This window comes from Phyllobates terribilis, unplaced genomic scaffold (genome assembly GCF_046119375.1).
Source record: "Phyllobates terribilis strain yellow unplaced genomic scaffold, ASM4611937v1 Scaffold_1__5_contigs__length_1240528914, whole genome shotgun sequence".
Taxonomy (NCBI): domain Eukaryota; kingdom Metazoa; phylum Chordata; class Amphibia; order Anura; family Dendrobatidae; genus Phyllobates; species Phyllobates terribilis.
This window is the reverse complement of record NW_027362761.1, coordinates 313336508-313350857: the sequence shown is the minus strand read 5'-3', so window position 1 is coordinate 313350857 and position 14350 is coordinate 313336508. Positions and strand designations below refer to the sequence as shown.

General features: G+C 39.8%; 1 protein-coding gene across 1 annotated transcript in view; it reads left to right on the top strand.

Moving 5' to 3' along the window:
• The window catches only part of LOC141167085 (carbonic anhydrase 15-like), a 33348-nt gene extending 21842 nt beyond the window's left edge, over positions 1 to 11506 (top strand). Inside the window, exons 5-8 of the mRNA XM_073654429.1 lie at positions 3127 to 3219; positions 3295 to 3361; positions 4044 to 4207; positions 11300 to 11506. Coding sequence (XP_073510530.1) covers positions 3127 to 3219; positions 3295 to 3361; positions 4044 to 4207; positions 11300 to 11506 — 531 coding nt within the window. The remainder of the gene's footprint in view (positions 1 to 3126; positions 3220 to 3294; positions 3362 to 4043; positions 4208 to 11299) is intronic.
• Positions 11507 to 14350: the final 2844 nt, after the last annotated feature.

Below are 14350 nucleotides of genomic sequence, written 5' to 3'. Positions count from 1 at the left end.
AGAAGGCATCCTGTACTGGGTCCTGGTCACCTTCTGTTTTGGCTCTTTTATTCATTTGGATCTGAACATAGGGTTATTTTGTGTCCCATTATAAGATCCTTTATTACACCTGTTATACTGTAGATGGCCATTAATTAATTATATTATATATATATACTATGCTGTTATATTTGGTTTACAGGGAGTTTTCTATAATATTTTGATCTATTGTATTATGATAGTTTAATAATTTATGAGCCTTTATTATAATTGGATTCCTGGTCAGGAGCTAGTCCCTCATACTGGGCACTGATGAAATAAAATTGTTTTATATTTATGGATCTCTTTGTTTCTCTGCACTAGTAATGTAGCGCAGGATTGGTGGATTATTACTCTAGACTCTGTCTGGCCTCTGTTTAGCGGTGTCCTTCTTTTCAAAAGTGCACAATACTGTGGCCGACTGCGTTTTTATGCACGCCTAAAAAGATGGACACCGCCAGATCATAGGTCAGACGGCGTCTCCAGTGCCTCCATCTGCCTTATTATATGAAACCTGGGTTTCCGTCTGAATCACTTATTTCAGAGATTTACATGGAAACCCCAGTGTAAGCTCTCAGCACAGAGCGCTGGATGAATCTGAGCCGAGCCTTACTGCGATCTTTGGAAGACAGAATGAAAAAATCAACAGCAGGTGAAGAATTGGTTTAATTTATTTTTTACTCCATTCCTCGTGCGGTATAAGTGATTAGACAACTTTATTTTTTGGGTTGGTGCGATTACAGTGATACCAGATTTTTATTGTTTTTTATGTTTGGCAGCTGTCACACACTAAAAGACGCTTTTTTTTGTTGCAAAATAGTCTTATAATTTTTCCATATTTCTGCTGACAGAGTCATGTGAAGCTTGTTTTTTGCGGGACGAGATGACATTTTTATTGGTACCATTTTCGGGCACATGACAACTTTTGATCGCTTTCTATTCCGATTTTTAGGGAGGCAGAATAAACAAAAACCAACAATTCAGGATTTTTTATTTTTTTTATTTATGACGTTTCGCATGCGGTAAAAGTGATAAAACAGCTTTATTCTTTGGGTCATTACGATTATATCGATACCACATTTATGTCATTTATTTATGTTTTGGCGCTTTTACACAATAAAAACTTTTATAGAAAAAATAATTATTTTTGCAACGCTTTATTCGGAAAGCTATACATTTTTTATGTTTCTGCTGATAGAGCTGTATGGTGGCTTGTTTTTTGCGGGACAAGATGAAGTTTTTCAGCGATACCATATTTATTTACATTCGTCTTTTTGATCGCGTTTTATTCCACTTTTTTCCAGCGGTATGATGAAAAAGCATAGTTTGCCCCTTTTTTTAGGGCATACATTGAAAGGGTTAACTATTGTGACACTTTTATAGATTGGGTCGTACTCAACACGGCATTACGAAATATGTGTACTTTGTTCTGTTTATTTTTTTTTTTACATAAAAATGTATATTTATTAGTGCAATATATATTTTTTATTATTATTTTTTTTACATATTTTTACTTTTTTTTTTTTTTACTTTTTTACTTAGTCTCTCTATGGGACTTTCACTTTTTTTTACTTTATTTGCAGGTATAATGCATTGCAATGCATAATACCTATACTGAAAGCTTCTTAGACCATGCTGTGAGCATCATCTAAGAAGCTCTCTGTAGCTTGGGGACCCAGAGTCAAGATGGCAATGATCAGGCCCTGCGATGACTTCGCGGAGGCACAGATCTGAAGGCAGAAGGAGCTCCCATCCTTCTACCTGACTCCTAAATGCTGCAATCGCTCACGATCACAGCCTTTAGAGAGTTAACAGCCAGGGGCAATGATGGTACAGCTCCTGGGTGTTAGTGCAGGAGCCCGTCCATTGGCAGCGCTGAGCTCCTGCTTTGATCGGGCAGGAGGTGCTGATATTTCAGCTTTTCCTGCGCGATCATGCCATGATCGGTCAGTCAGATTGACTGACTGATCACAGCCCTCTGAGTGTGGGGACAGATGGCATGGGTCCCTACACCTGCTCCCGTGTCGCTCAGCTGTCAGTGACAGCTGTTGACACTGAACTGTCACTGCGTGTTTACACGTAGTGACAGTTCAAAGTCATGACAGGTATAGCATGTGATGGTGCGGGAACTGACACCCACCCATGACGTGCTATGTCCGTCATTAGTCGTTCAAGGGTTAAGGGTACCTGCGTATACCCTTAGTCGGTGTTATTGAGAGGAACTACTGTCATTGTACAAATTAGGTATTACTACATCTGTGAAAGTCTGACAAAAAAAAAAATCGAAATTGCAGAATTGCTGTTTTTTGAATGTCGCCCTTCAGCAAAACAACTGTAATGAAAAGTGTGCAAAACATCTTATGCATCAAACTGTATCAAAAAAATTGCTAGTTTGCCCAGCAAAAAGCAAGCCCTCACACAGAACTACATACTTAAAAAAAGTAATGAGTCCAGAAAAATGTCAAAACAAACTAAATCCTTTCCATACTCAAGAACAGATAGGTTTTTTAAATCTATGGTTTACTACTCTTTGCCTAAGTTATCGACCAATTCAGATTGATCGGTTGCCTAGACAAAAACAAAACTTACAAGTAGTTTGCTTTACAGCTTGCAAGTGCTGCTCTAAAATTGGCCAGATTGCTTGATCAGGTCCGCCTCAGTGTCCCTGCTCTCCTCCGATGCTGCGGAAGTAAAGCTACCTCTGCTAGCGGCATCAGAAAGCAGTCAATTCAGATCAGAAGCACAACAATGCTGCTCCTCTGAACCGTCAATATTCAAGAGCACACCGCCTACGGAAAGCAGGTAGTTGAGAGGCAGAGAAGCGGTGCGCTCCTAAGGCCACGGCCCCACTATCAGTATTCGGTCAGTATTCTTTCTCAGGAGTGGGAGCCAAAACCAGGAGTGGGTGATAAATGCAGAATTGGTGACTTGTTTCTATTATACCTTTTCTCTGATTGTTCCTCACCTGGTTTTGGCTTCCACTCCTGAGAAAAAATACTGACCGAATACTGACCAAATACTGATAGTGGGGCTGTGGCCTAAAGAAGGAATTTGAGCACACAAACACCCTTAAGTTTTAAATATGTGATTCTTTATATCTCCCTTTAGTTGCATATTGTTCACATGAATACTAAATTCTCCAGCATCACAGAGGCCAAGAAGGATCCCCAGGGCCTGGCAGTCTTAGGCATTCTCATCACGGTAAGAGCTACGCAAAATGTAGATAAATAACATTTTTGTTTATCCGGCCGATTTTAATATAGCTTTGGTGTTTAGGTAGGAGAAGCTGAGAACCCCAATTATAGTACATTGGTGGCGGCTCTGAAGAATGTGTCTCTGGAAGGTCAGTATAGGCAATAAATAATCTATAGACATAAGCTGTGTTTGTAACTTTGTCTTTCAATAATATAACTGAATTGTTATTAAAATGTTATTAATATGTAACTGCTATGTAATTATCTATTTTGTGCATTATTTTTAGTAACACGTCATGCATACCTCCAAAGTTTTACAAAAGGAGATGGAGAAGAAAATGTCTCCATCTTCTCCATTCTGTCAGTCTGTGAAAATCGGACTGCACTCAAATGTCTTCCGTGTGCAGTCCGATGATTTCCATGGACTCATTGACTTGCATGACCAAATATTGGATCAAACTCGGGCATGCTGCAAATTTTTCCTCGGACCGGCTCCACTGTTTTCTACCAGCTTCACCAGAATGGACGGCATGGTGTGCGGCCGGGGCGAGACTTAACAGCTCGATCCATTCAGGGACTGGAGTAAGATTTGTGGAGTTGCGCACTGAGGCACACGCCGCTTGTCAGATGTCTCTTCATGAATCAGGACTACCTGACTTCTCCTTCATCAAGTCAGGTGATTTTCTTGATGAATCGGGGCCTATGTATCACCAGGAATATAATAGTGCATAAATTCATTCTTTTAAAGTAAAAGTTAAAAGCATAATTCTTTTTATTTCTGGTTTTGTAATATATCATATCAATTTCATCACATTGCTCATGTATTTCCAGGAGACTTTACTGAGATACCAACATTTCCGCTGGAAAACCTCCTCCCCCCCAAGAATAAGTTGTCCCAGTACTATCGATACCAAGGCTCTCTCACAACTCCTGACTGCTCCGAGGCCGTGCTTTGGACAGTTTTTGAGCTTCCAATTTCTATTAGTCAAACACAGGTAAAAGAAACAAAAAACGTCTACATCATTGCTTAACTACAAAAAAAAACTGAATTAGCTGCTAATACTATCTGACTAGTAGGCATTAGGTCATTATTTAGCTGTTTACTTCCCAACCATATAGACTACAATCAGAACATGCTTATTAGATCAGGTCTACGCATGAATCTTTGATTTTGAATAAACCTAGGATACTCAAGAACTTGTCAGCCTCAGAAAACCCTTTATTATAATGACCGCGTAGAGAAAAAGAGAGAAATGCAGCGACTCCTAGTGCAATAACTTTAATATGGGTTTATAACCATAGGCTGCTTACTTTATGGTGATGTGCAGCAATAACATTGAGGTCAGCAATGCATATACTTGTAATTTGGTGCTTGCTTTTATATTGCCATTAATTCCAGAGCACTTTACAGATATCATGACTGTCCCCATTGGGGCTGACAATCTAAATACCTTATCAGTATGTCTTTGGAGTGTGGGAAGAAACCCATGAAAACATGGGGAGAACATACAAACTCCCTGTAGTTTTAGTCCATGGTGGGTTTTGAACCCAGGACCCCAGCACTGCAAGGCTGCAGTGCTAACCACTGAGCCACCGTGCAACTACAAGAAGTCATCTCTTTCCCTAACCCTAAGCGCCGCCCACTATGGGCTAGTGCCTACACTTAACTCTATCCTTACTCTAATGTCGCTACCTAACTACTGTCAACTACCTTATGCTACCTACCTTATGTCCTAAAGCCTAAATTATGTCTTACCCTACACATATCCTACACTGTACAGTACCAACATTACGTATACACAATACAGGTAAACATATTACACTTCACATGACACAATATATATATATTTATATATACAAAAAATGCAGGACACAATACACACGATGTAATTGGTGTCTTCATGGGTAGGAACGTGACAGTCCAGTCCACACCCCTTACAAATACACAAACACAGAGCTCTGGTACATGCACATACAGGGAAGGAAATAATTATTTGATCCCTTGCTGTTTTTGTAAGTTTGCCCACTGACAAAGACATGAACAGTCAATAATTTTAAGGGTAAGTTAAAGGTGTATTCCCATCTCCAAGATCCTATCCCAATACATAGTAGGTGTAATAATAGTAATATTATCAAATATCTCCAATTAGAAATGTAGTATAGTTTTTCTGATTCGCTATCTCTCTTTCCTCATGTGCAGGTATTACAGGACCTTAGGTATCCATGGTTACGTCCACTGATAAAGTCACAGTTAGTTAGCTAGCTTCTAGTGGTCGTAACCGTGGATACCTAAGGTCCTGTGATGCCTGCACATGAGGAAAGAGAGATAGTGAATCAAAAATACTATACTACATTTCTAATTGGAGATATTTGCTAATATTATTAGTATTACACCTACTACATATTGGGATAGGATCTTGGAGATGGGAATACCCCTTTAATTTTAACATTGAGAGATAGAATATCCCCCAAAAAATCAAGAAAATCACATTGTATAAATTAGATACATTTATTTGCATTTTGCAGTGAGAAATAAGTATTTGATCCCCTACAAACCATTATGAGTTAGAACTGAATTAGACCAGTTAGACGCTCCTAATCAACTTGTTACCTGCATTAAAGACAGCTGTCTTACATAGTCACCTGTATAAAAGACTCCTGTCCACAGACTCAATTAATCAGTCAGACTCTAACCTCTACAACATGGGCAAGGCCAAAGAGCTTTCTAAGGATGTCAGGAACAAGATCATAGACCTGCACAAAGCTGGAAAGGGCTACAAAGCCATAAGTAAGACCCTGGGTGAGAAGGAGACAACTGTTTGTGCAATAGTAAGAAAATGGAATAAATACAAAATGACTGTCAATCGACATTGATCTGGGGCACCATGCAAAATCTCACCTCGTGGGGTATCCTTGATCATGAGGAAGGTGAGAGATCTGCCTAAAACTACACATGGGGAACTTGTTAATGATCTCAAGGCAGCTGGGACCACAGTCACCAAGAAAACCATTGGTAACATATTACGCCTTAAAGGTTTAAAATCCCGCAAGGTCCCCCTGCTCAAAAAGGCACATGTGCAGGCCTGTCTGAAGTTTGCCAATGAACACCTGGATGATTCTGTGAGTTATTGGGAGAAGGTGCTGTGGTCAGATGAGACAAAAATTGAGCTCTTTGGCATTAACTCAACTCGCCGTGTTTGGAGAAGGGAAATGCTGCCTATGACCCAAAGAGCACCGTCCCCTCTGTCAAGCATGAAGGTGGAAACATTATGTTTTGGGGTTGTTTCTCTACTAAGGGCACAGGACTACTTCACCGCATCATTTTTTGGATATTCTATCTCTCAATGTTAAAATTAACCTACCCTTAAAATTATAGACTGTTCATGTCTTTGTCAGTGGGCACACTTACAAAGACAGCAAGGGATCAAATACTTATTTATTTCACTGTATAGACACACACAGCTTTGCTACACATGCACATATACACACACACACAGCTCTGCTATATGCACATATAGAAACACACAACTCTGCTATATGCACATATAGAAACACACAACTCTGCTACATGCACATATAGCTAAACACACAGCTCTTCTACCAGCACATTTACACACACACTCTCACACTATACATTATCACATCTTGCAGTTCCTTCCAGGCATAGTCAGCAAGGTGGCTCAGTGGTTAGTATTGTTGTTTGCAGTGCTGGGGTGCTGGGTTTAAATCACACCAAGGACAACATCTGCAAGGAGTTTGTATGTTCTCCCCGTGTTTGCCTCGGTTTCCTCCAGGTTTTCCGGTTTCCTTCTACACTCCAAAGACATACTGATAGGGAATTTAGATTGTGAGCCAAATTGAGGGCAGTGATGATAATGTTTGTAAAGCACTGTGGACCATGATAGTGCTATAAAAGCAAACCATAATAATGTGACTGATCACATGACCTGAAAGGGAGACCAGGTGATGATGATGAGAGTTGAATTCAGCACCCGGCACCTGGGAACACTGCTAACTGTACTGTTTTTCCCAGTACAAGAAATATTAGGATGTGTGAAAGAGGCCTAGAAGGGCTATCAATTTGGTGGAAATGGTTCCTCTATACATTACGTGCAGGGACGTAAATAGAAATCATGGGGCCCCATAGCAAAAGTCATTATTGTGACCCCTCCCTCCAAACAAAATTGTTGGAGTAGACGGAGTCATGGCGTATAGCCATAGTCACAGAAGAGCATATCTTCCAAAGGGTTTGCTCACACTAGCATATAAATCGGACGAGTGCAATCCGATAAAAAATCAGATTGCAATCAGACCAATGTTACTCAATGAGGCAGTGCAGATCTGCATATTTTTTCTCAACTGTATTCGGCATGAGAAAAAATTGCAACTTATACGGACCATCAGTATAACATCTGATTTGTACAGGTACATTACAATTCTATTAAAATCTGAAACTGTAAATGGTCCTGTAACTGCTGGATAAAAAAACTGATTGCACACGGATGACATGTTAGAAGAAATCGTCCCACTCTCTTGGATGGGAAGGGGACAGATTTTTTTTTTATATGCTAGTGTGAGCATACCCAAAGACAGAGAGAAGGACATGTATTGTGCCACTTACAAAGTAATTTTGCCTCTATTAAAGCCCAGTAGTGTTCTCACCCACTATGGTACCCCTTTCATGGACCCTTTAAAGTATTTTGTTAACATGTTAATAAAAACTGCCCCCCAAACACAGTATGATACCTCCACGTGTGAATTTTTTCACAGTACCCTCCACACGCACCATATGATGATGTCACAGTAGTCCATCTTCCTCAACAAGGCATGATGCCCCCACAGTGCTCCCAAAACAGCATTGTACTTCTTTCACAATGATGTCCATACACAATTTCAGGCCCCCAGTGACCCCAACACTGTATGATAGCCCCCATAGTCCCACAATACAGTATGATGGCTCCCAAAGTCCAAAAACACAGAATGATAGCCTCCACAGTCCCTCAACACAGTATGGTAGCCCCCAACAGCCATACAACATGCTATGATGGTTTCTAACAGCCCCACAACACAGTATGATGGCCCACACAAAGCCTTCCACACAGTATAATGCCCCCCATAACCCTCCACACAGTATAATTGCCCCCTATAACACTTCACACAGTATCATGGCCCCCATACAGCCCTTCACGCAGTATAATGGCCCCCACACAGCACTCTACATAGTAAAATTGCCCCATTCAGCCCTCCACACAGTATAATGGCTCCCACCCACAGCCTTCCATACAGTATTATGACCCCCCACAGCCCTCCACACAGTATAATGGCCAAAATAGGACACCCCCCACACACAGCATGATTGCCCCCAACAGCCAAGGTCACAAAATTGGGCGCAATTGTTGATTTTATTTATGCCAATTATTTTGGCGCATTTTTGTAACATTTTGTGAAACATGTGACTTTTCCCTCTAAAAAGTCGCAAGACCAGTTAAAAATAGAATATAAAGACAATTTGGAGCTTTGCGCAAAATCCATGAATTGCGTGCACCATTTTGATAAAGTTGGTATAAAAAACATCTGAAAAACAACAAGTCAAAAAGGAAAATAATAACTTAAAAAGAAGCAAATTATGAATCGGGCCCTATAAGATGTACAGTAAGTAAGAGATTTTGATGATAGGTTGTGGCCATTATTAGGAAACAGATCATGTGTTGAATTGCAAAGGGTGAGCAAGGACATATTGGAAAGTACATTACATAGATATATAGGAAAGTACAGAACCGTAGATCGTTTTGTGGATGGAAACTAGAATACTCAACTATATTTTATTTTGTATAAGCAGATATATTGGAGTGACTGTCATACCTGGCCAATGATCCAGTTATAAACTTGTTATATATGTAAAATAAAGATAGAAAATGACCTTAAAAATACAGTAAATTCTTCAATTCCTTTAATACCCTGTCATGTCCGGGAAACACTCAGGTTTTTGCACTTTAAATTTTTTAGTCCCTGTCTTCCATGAGCCATAACTACTTTATTTGTCCATCAACATAGCCAAATGAGAGCTTGATTTCTATAAGACAAATTGTACTTTTGAAAGACAACATTTATTTTACCATTTAATGTACAGACAAGAGAGAAAAAAAAAATTCAAGTTATGTGAAATGGGGAAAAAATACAATTCCACCATAGTTTTTTTTGGATTTTACAGCATTCATTAGGTAGTAAAAATCACCTGTCTGTATGATTAGTCAGGTCAATACAGTGATACCAAACTCATAAGGTTTTTTTTTTATACGTTAGTGGTCGAAAAATTTCAGAACTTTGTGAAAAAAAAAATTTTCTTTGTGTCATCATTTTCTGAGACCCATAACTTTTTTTATTTATTCATCACTAGAGTTGTGTGAGGGCTTATTTTTTGAATTTTGAACTTACATTTTATTGACACTATTTCGATGTGCATATGACATTTAATCGTTTTTTAATGCATTTTTTGTGGGGAGTACTGTACAGTGCCGAAAAAAAAATCATTCTTCGATTGTTTTTTCTTTTTGGCATTCAAGAGTATGGTTAAAATAATTATATAGCTTGAGAGATCAGACTTTTACAGATGCTGCAATACCAAATATGTTTCTTTTTTTTTTGTTTCTTTTTTTCTATTACTTGTTAAATGGGAAAAGGGGGATAATTAAAAAATATAAAATTTTATATTTTTATTTTCTATATTTTTAAATGACAGTTGCATTGAAATGGTCAAACAGCAATGATCAGAGCTAGCTCCAGCTGCTGCTTATACAGTCAGATGCTGGCTGTGTAAAACAGCCAGCATCCTTTTGGTATAGTGCCAACTCAAATCTCGAGTCCGCTCCATACCCTCACCACAACCTGATGATACTAATCATTTTATGCAATCTGATTCTGAAGGGTTTAATTAGCAAATCAAATTAATTGTGTCTAGGGGGTGTTGAGGTAAGAAGAATCTGCTCACAATTCTGTTTACCTTGTCTATCTGATCTAATACCACCCTATTTTTCTAATCTAATACTTGAGATACCAGACGTGTTGAGTTAAGAATAGGCTGCTCACACTGCTGTCGACCCTGTCTATTTGATCTAATACTGAAGATACCAGGATGCTGAGGTTAGATGAGGCAGCTCACACTGCTGTCCACCCTGTCAATCTGATCTAATACCGAAGATACCAGGATGCTGAGGTTAGATGAGGCTGCTTACACTGCTGTCGGCCCTGTCAATCTGATCTAATACTGAAGATACCAGGATGCTGAGGTTAGATGAGGCTGCTTACACTGCTGTTGACCCTCTCAATCTGATCTAATACCGAAGATACCAGGATGCTGAGGTTAGATGAGGCTGCTTACACTGCTGTCGGCCCTGTCAATCTGATCTAATACTGAAGATACCAGGATGCTGAGGTTAGATGAGGCTGCTTACACTGCTGTCGGCCCTGTCAATCTGATCTAATACTGAAGATACCAGGATGCTGAGGTTAGATGAGGCTGCTTACACTGCTGTTGACCCTGTCAATCTGATCTAATACCGAAGATACCAGGATGCTGAGGTTAGATGAGGCTGCTTACACTGCTGTCGGCCCTGTCAATCTGATCTAATACTGAAGATACCAGGATGCTGAGGTTAGATGAGGCTGCTTACACTGCTGTTGACCCTGTCAATCTGATCTAATACCGAAGATACCAGGATGCTGAGGTTAGATGAGGCTGCTTACACTGCTGTCGGCCCTGTCAATCTGATCTAATACTGAAGATACCAGGATGCTGAGGTTAGATGAGGCTGCTTACACTGCTGTCGGCCCTGTCAATCTGATCTAATACTGAAGATACCAGGATGCTGAGGTTAGATGAGGCTGCTTACACTGCTGTCGGCCCTGTCAATCTGATCTAATACTGAAGATACCAGGATGCTGAGGTTAGATGAGGCACATTAGAAGATACAAGTGGGAAATTGTAACTACAATCTGTGATATTTAAGTGTTCTTCTCAGGCTAAATTAAGGACATCTATTAAGCTTTATTCTATGCCACATAATGATTCTTCTGTATTGTGTTTCCAGCATCGAATCCTGACAGACACAGCCTATTTCTCTGCTCAAGGAGAAGTGCGTCAAAAAATGTCAGAAAACTTCCGACCACCTCAGCCACTTAAGGGTCGCAAAGTATTTGCTTCTAAAGATGTCACTGTCAGTTCTTCAGCTGCGCTCCAGGCCTCAGTATTAACCCTGACTCTCTTTTACACAACAGCCAAGATATTTCACGACTAGGATTTGCTATCTTAGTGGTTATTGCTGGCTGAAATTTCACAACTGCACTGAACGTATTGAAAAATGAAGAGTAGGTGGAATGCATCACATATAAATAATGGGTCTGCATGCAAGTGATCACACATCGCTGAATCCACTGGATAAACTATGGAACTGTTACACCACCAAGTAAATCAGGTATCACTGAGACTGTCCTCAAGATTAGGAAAAACATGTATGCATTTATAAAATGCATTGTGTTGCATCTGTTTTTTTTTTTCATCTCTTTTGCTTCACCTGGAGAGATATGTTTATTCCCAAGCAAATATAAAGACCCCTGGATAGTTATTTATTTTTTAATCAAAATACGTTCAAATTGATCACTAAGCAATGGATCTGATCTTTGAGAAACAGAAGCAAATGTAAGCTAATTGGAAGTGTACTGATTACATCTGTGTTTAAAGGGAACCCGTCAGCAGGTTTATGCTATGTAATCTGAAGACAGCAGGAGATAGAGGCTGAAACACATAATTCAGGGATATGTCACAAGCTGTGTTCTGTTGTTTCCTTACAGTGAAAGTTTTATCACCTGGTGTTGATCATTGTCCGGACTAGCTGGCATGCCCATACTAGACCGACCATGCCCCTCCTGTAACAAGCAGCTCACTGTTTATAGACAATGTACATAGAGAGCCTGGTGTGGGCGGCGTTAGCTTTCTGGCCTCTGCTTCATGCTAAATCTAAAAACTCTGTGTCACAATTGCTGCACCCAGTAAACTAAGTGATACATTTTGGATTCTGGGTCTTTTTTCCTACAATATGCTGCTCTCAGATTAGGTGAGCTGTTAAGAACTATGACTGGACAATGATCTGCTTTAGAACCTGCCTCCAGAGAATATTTTAAATAAAAGAGGGAGTTATCAGTGTGCTGTGTAATGGCCGCTCTCGGCTCTCCTGATCTCTCTGCAGAGCTGTGTGTTATTATACCTGACACATCTGCAGCTTCCTCTCAGCTCCAGCTTCCATCTCATAGGCAGACAGGGCTGCAATACAGCAGAGCTGTGAGCGCTACAGCTGTAAATGTGTTTGTAAGGAGACAAAGTTCATTTCTTCTGTTCTGTATTAATTATACGTCTCTCATTGGTAATGCCTCCTTTCATTTAAAATAAGCTCTGGGGCAGATTCTCATGCAGATCTGTGTCTGGCCCTTTGCCTGAAACAGCTCATTTACACATAATAAAAACCTGGATTTCTCTGGAATAAGACACTGGATCACAGATATCAAGATGTCATTTTATTCTATGACTTACATACCCATATAGATGGCTTAGGGGGGTTGATTTTACTGAAAGATGCCCTTTAATCAATTGCACAAAATGCAAAAATGTAAAAAATTGTATAAAGTTATCACAGATAAAAGCAATGGGAATAATCCTTTGTTAAATCATAAACATTTGATATAATATGTAAGTATATAAGAAATAAATATTGAAAACATTTCTTACTGATACTTTGTGAAATTCAGAGTACATCATTTGTATCTAAGGCAGAGGATTATCATCTGATTTGTCCTTAGATTATGTGTACGCGCTGAATATTTGTAGCAAAAATATCTGCCCCATATATACGTCTTTTGACAGGAAAAACTCAGGAAAAACTGTGTAGAATATGCACTTTTTATTGCATTTTTAACTTGATTTTCCATACAAATTTAGTGTGTTTCTTTCCACCCATTTATTTGAGTGCATAAACAACACTGCCAAAATTCTGAAATAATTTACATGCAGCGGATTTGAAACTGCTTCATATCTGAAAAATACTTAATGTGTGCACATATGTTACACACACGCCGACTAAGTTCAGATAGGGGCGAGACCAGTTACATGAATTCGTTGAAATCCTGGGGGCACCGTTATTCCGGGCGACCATAGGCTGCAGCTTCTCTCAGGCACATGACAGATTCAATTGCTGACCAGACACATTAGACAAGAGTCTAACATTTAATGAGGCACGGCCAGTGCAATGTAAATGTCTTTTTGAGCAACAGGCTCCAGTAATAACAGTACAATCTCCTTTGCAGCACAGCAGTACACAGTCTATTATCCTGTAGCACAGTGCAGCACAGTTTTAATGCATACACAACCGCAGGCTTTTCCTTCACAGGGACTCAATTGTACACAGCATTCTTTATCCTGCATGGAGATGGAGGGGGGGGGAGTTTGATGAGGGAGATGATCCCTATGACAAGATTCCTTCCAGTCCTTATCTTCCTGGCCAACAATACTCCACACTGTTAGCTCGGGGAGTCTAACTGACCTTTGTTTAGCTTCCCTCCTGACCTGAATTCTGTTCCCTTGCGTTCTGTGATATGCAGATCATACACCACCTTTCTCTTCGGCTCCAGACAGACATTAAACAACTTCCCCACAACCCCCCTGGGGCTGTGCTAAAACACTCCCTGTCTCCTGTGACTGTTAACCCCTCTAGTTGCTGGATGCTTCTGGAGCACAACACTTCCTGTCTCCTGTGCTTGTGTTACTTCTAATAGTTGCTGAATGCTTTTAAAGCAACAGCACTACTTCTGTATGTCACACTCTTCCCTCCTTTTTTGAATGTAGTCCTCGACATTCGTCTTAATTGATCAATCTGACCAATTCTGAGACAGTGGTGAAAGTTGGATAGCTTTATACACAAATTGGCATTGTCAAATTGGTATAACGTTCATAAACGTTGATAACAACCTATTCTTACGACATTTGTCTTGTAGGGCGCTTGTAAGAAATAAACAGTTAACACCATTAAAACAATCAGCATATCTTCAGCTGGAACTTTTCGTACGTCTTCAACCAGCTCTCTCTCTATGCT